Below are 3,220 nucleotides of genomic sequence, written 5' to 3'. Positions count from 1 at the left end.
CGCTCCAAGTGTCTAGCCTCCCGCTGCCCGCCTCCTTTCCGCTGTCTGTGCGGGTAGTCGCTCCGCGCGCTCGGGCTTCCTCCCTGCCGTTTGTCCACTCGTCTTCTGGCTCGCTGCACCTGCGCTTTGCGCGAACTTTCGCTTTCTTTGCGTGTCTTCCGCTTCCTCGCGCGGTGCTCCTTCCGCCACTCCTCTCCGTCGCCGCCGCCGCTGAGCCACCATGGGGAACGCGCTCCTCCCGTGGGTCCGGTACCACACGCGAGGCTCGTTTTCTCGCGACGGGGTGTATATGGACCCGACGTCTCGGTTCCCCCAGTTGTCCCTGTTTTTCACCGAGCCTGTGGTGCATGCGTCGGTCTTCGGCCTCGCCTCCGTCGCAGCCGTCCTCCTCCGTCCGCTCTTCTGTGGCGACGCTCCCCCGCTGCCGCCTTGGCCCGCCGCCGCCGCGGCGCAGGCCGCGCAGGCCGAGGGCGGCGTCCTCTCCTGCCTCTTCGCCCTCTTCTCGCTCGCGCCTCGCTTCGCCGTTGAGTACGCGCCCAGCTACCTGCTCACCTGCGTCGCGCCGCTGCATCGCGCCTACCTCTTTGGCCGCAGCCTCGTGCTGCCGCCGCGCTTCCTCCTCTGCCCTTTCTTCTCCTGCGCCGTGTACCTGGCGTTCCTTGCGCTCACTCTCTACTTCTGGTACGCGCTGCTGCGGCGGCTGGCGAGCGGCTTCCGGCTGCCGGCGGCACTGCGCGACGTGCGCGGCTCCTGCGCCTCCGCTGCACCGCTTGCCCGCGAGGCGCCTGCAGCGGCGTCGGCGGCCTTCCCCTCCGTCCGCGCGTTCGCCGCCGCCTTCTCCGCGCGGGCGGTCGTCGACTCGGCGTTCAAGATGCGCGCCAGCGCGGCGGCGCGCGGCGGGCGCTTCCTGCCGCTGCGCAATCGGCGCGTTGTCGTGACTGGCGGCGCCGGCGGCATCGGGCGCGAGACGGCTCGCCAGCTCGCGCTCTGGGGCGCCCACGTGCTCATCGGCTGCCGCAGCAGCGTGGACGAGGGTCGGCGGGTCGCCGAGGAAATCGAACTCGAGGTCGCCGCCGCCGCCGCGCGCGGCGAAGGCGCCCACCCCGGGAAGGTCTCCGTCGCGCACCTGGATCTCTGCGCGTTCCCCTCAGTCCGCGCCTTCGCGGCCTTCGCGCTGCATCTCCTCGATGGGCACGTCGACCTCTTGATCAACAACGCGGGTGTGATGATGTTGCCGCACCTGACCATCGCCGACAGCTGCGGCTTCGAGAAGCAGTTCACCACCAACCACCTGGGTCACTTTCTCCTCACGCTCCTCCTCCTGCCCGCCCTCCGCAGAGCCGCGCAGCAGGCCCCCGCGCCACCCCCCAGGCCCGCGGAGACTGCTGAGGCGCAGGCTGCCGAGGCTGCGGCCGCCGCTGAGGCCTCGGCTCTTGACTCGCGCTGCCTGGGACGTGTCATCAACGTGGCGTCCTGCGCGCAGGTCTGGCACGCGCCGGGTTTTCGCGCGCTGGACGCCGCCTGCACACCCGAGGCGCTCGCGGCCGCCGGCGTGGCGCTCGCGAAGCCCCTCGAGGCCCTTCAGGGGCTGACGCCCGTGTCGCCCGTGGGCTACGACAGGCTCAAGGCGTACGGGAACTCGAAGCTCGCCAACATCTGGTTCACGAAGGAGCTCCAGCGCAGACTGATTGCCGAGGCGCGCGCGGCAGCCCAGACGCCGGAGGAGGGGACCGCAGCCGGCGGCGGCGCGAAGGCCGACGCCGGCGCGGCAGCGGCGGAAGCCTCGCGGGAGGCCTCGGAGTCGATTGCCTACGAGCCGCTGCCGCCGGGGACTGTGGGCGTCTACGCGGTGCATCCTGGCAGCGTGCGGACGAGCCTGATGCGGCACGTGGTCGCGGACAGCAAGTTGAAGGCTTTATTCTTCGACACGTTCCTCGCGCACACGGTGATGAAGTCGCCGCGGGACGGCGCAGCCACGCAGCTCCTGCTCTGCATCGCCGACCGAGAGCACCTGCTGCCTGGCGCCTACTACGCAGACGGCGGCCCGAGCTGGGTCGTCCCCGCCGCGAATGACGACGAGCGCATGCGCGAACTCTGGGCTGTCAGCGAGGTCGTCTGCTTCGGCGGCCTCGGCAGCCAGACCTACGTGAAGTAGAGGTCTCGCCGCTGAAGACCGAGACGAGACGCCCAAATCGCCCTGCCGCCGCAAACGCCCCAGACGATCTCACGGCGCAGCGACGCCGAGAGACTACTCACTAGCTCCGCAGCGACGCTCTTGTAGGCAGCGACAGGTGAACGAGGCGTAGCGGGAGGGAGGGGAGAGTGCGGGCTGCTGGAGCGCCGCGCGGCTGCAAGGATCGACACCGGCGTCGAACAAGGGTGTTTGCCCTAATGCGCGCCCTAGCTGCTCTCGCACCGTTTCGCCTCGTTAGCCCAGCGAGCCGGGAGCCTCCCTGAAAAGAGTCTGCAAGGTTTGCTACCGAAGCAGAAAGAGCTTTCGATCGCGGGTTGTGTCGGGGAGAGAGCGCGGGCCGTCCCCAGCGGGCGAGTCTCGATGCGGATCTTTCGCTCACGGAGAGAAAAAATTCTTTTCTCTCGGCGCGACTCTGACCCCTCCTGGGGGGAGTTCCCGTGTATAGGCAAATATATACACGTATATTCGTAGATTTACGTTCATATGATGCATTCCTACATCTGACCGAGGATGTACACCTCCTCCGAGTAGACAACCTGTTGCGTTCGTTTTGTTCGTGGTGAGGTAATTTGTTTTTGATTCTTTTCGTTGTTACCGGCGAGGGCCGTCTCGGCCTCCGACTCGCCTCACTTCTGTTTCGTTTTCAAAGGGCTCGTTCTCTGCGATTGTTTCGTTTTCCATGTCAAGTTAGAGGCGAACTTCAGGTTCCTTTCGGCGGGAATCGTTGGTGCCGCCCGTCTCGCCGGCGTCGCCTGCGACACTCTCCTCTGCGGTGCGGCGCTGCACCCGAGAGAGTCCGCGCGTGCAGTTGTTTTTCTGGACCTTCCAGTAGAATCTCCGAGCCGTTTCTTTCTTTTTCGCGAATCTTTCCGCGTCACACCCCACTCTCTCCTCAAGTCACGCAGCACAAGACACTGAAGCAACTTCACTGAATCAAGCTCTTTGCGAATCGTTCGGCTCGAGGCGCATCGCCTACGGAGGCAGCTGCCTTCTGGAACCCTAAGGCGTAAACCCTATCTGCGTAGG

The 3,220-nt window shown here is 66.6% G+C and overlaps 1 protein-coding gene across 1 annotated transcript; it reads left to right on the top strand.

Moving 5' to 3' along the window:
- Positions 1-220: 220 nt before the first annotated feature.
- BESB_070550 (oxidoreductase, short chain dehydrogenase/reductase family protein) lies at positions 221-2,155 on the top strand (the record flags this gene model as incomplete). Its single annotated transcript, XM_029365428.1, has 1 exon — positions 221-2,155. The coding sequence occupies one exon, from the start codon at positions 221-223 to the stop codon at positions 2,153-2,155; it is 1,935 nt and encodes a 644-aa protein (XP_029217912.1).
- Positions 2,156-3,220: the final 1,065 nt, after the last annotated feature.

Source organism: Besnoitia besnoiti, assembly GCF_002563875.1.
Source record: "Besnoitia besnoiti strain Bb-Ger1 chromosome Unknown contig00007, whole genome shotgun sequence".
Taxonomy (NCBI): Eukaryota; Apicomplexa; class Conoidasida; order Eucoccidiorida; family Sarcocystidae; genus Besnoitia; species Besnoitia besnoiti.
This window is presented reverse-complemented; position numbering and strand designations above follow the sequence as displayed.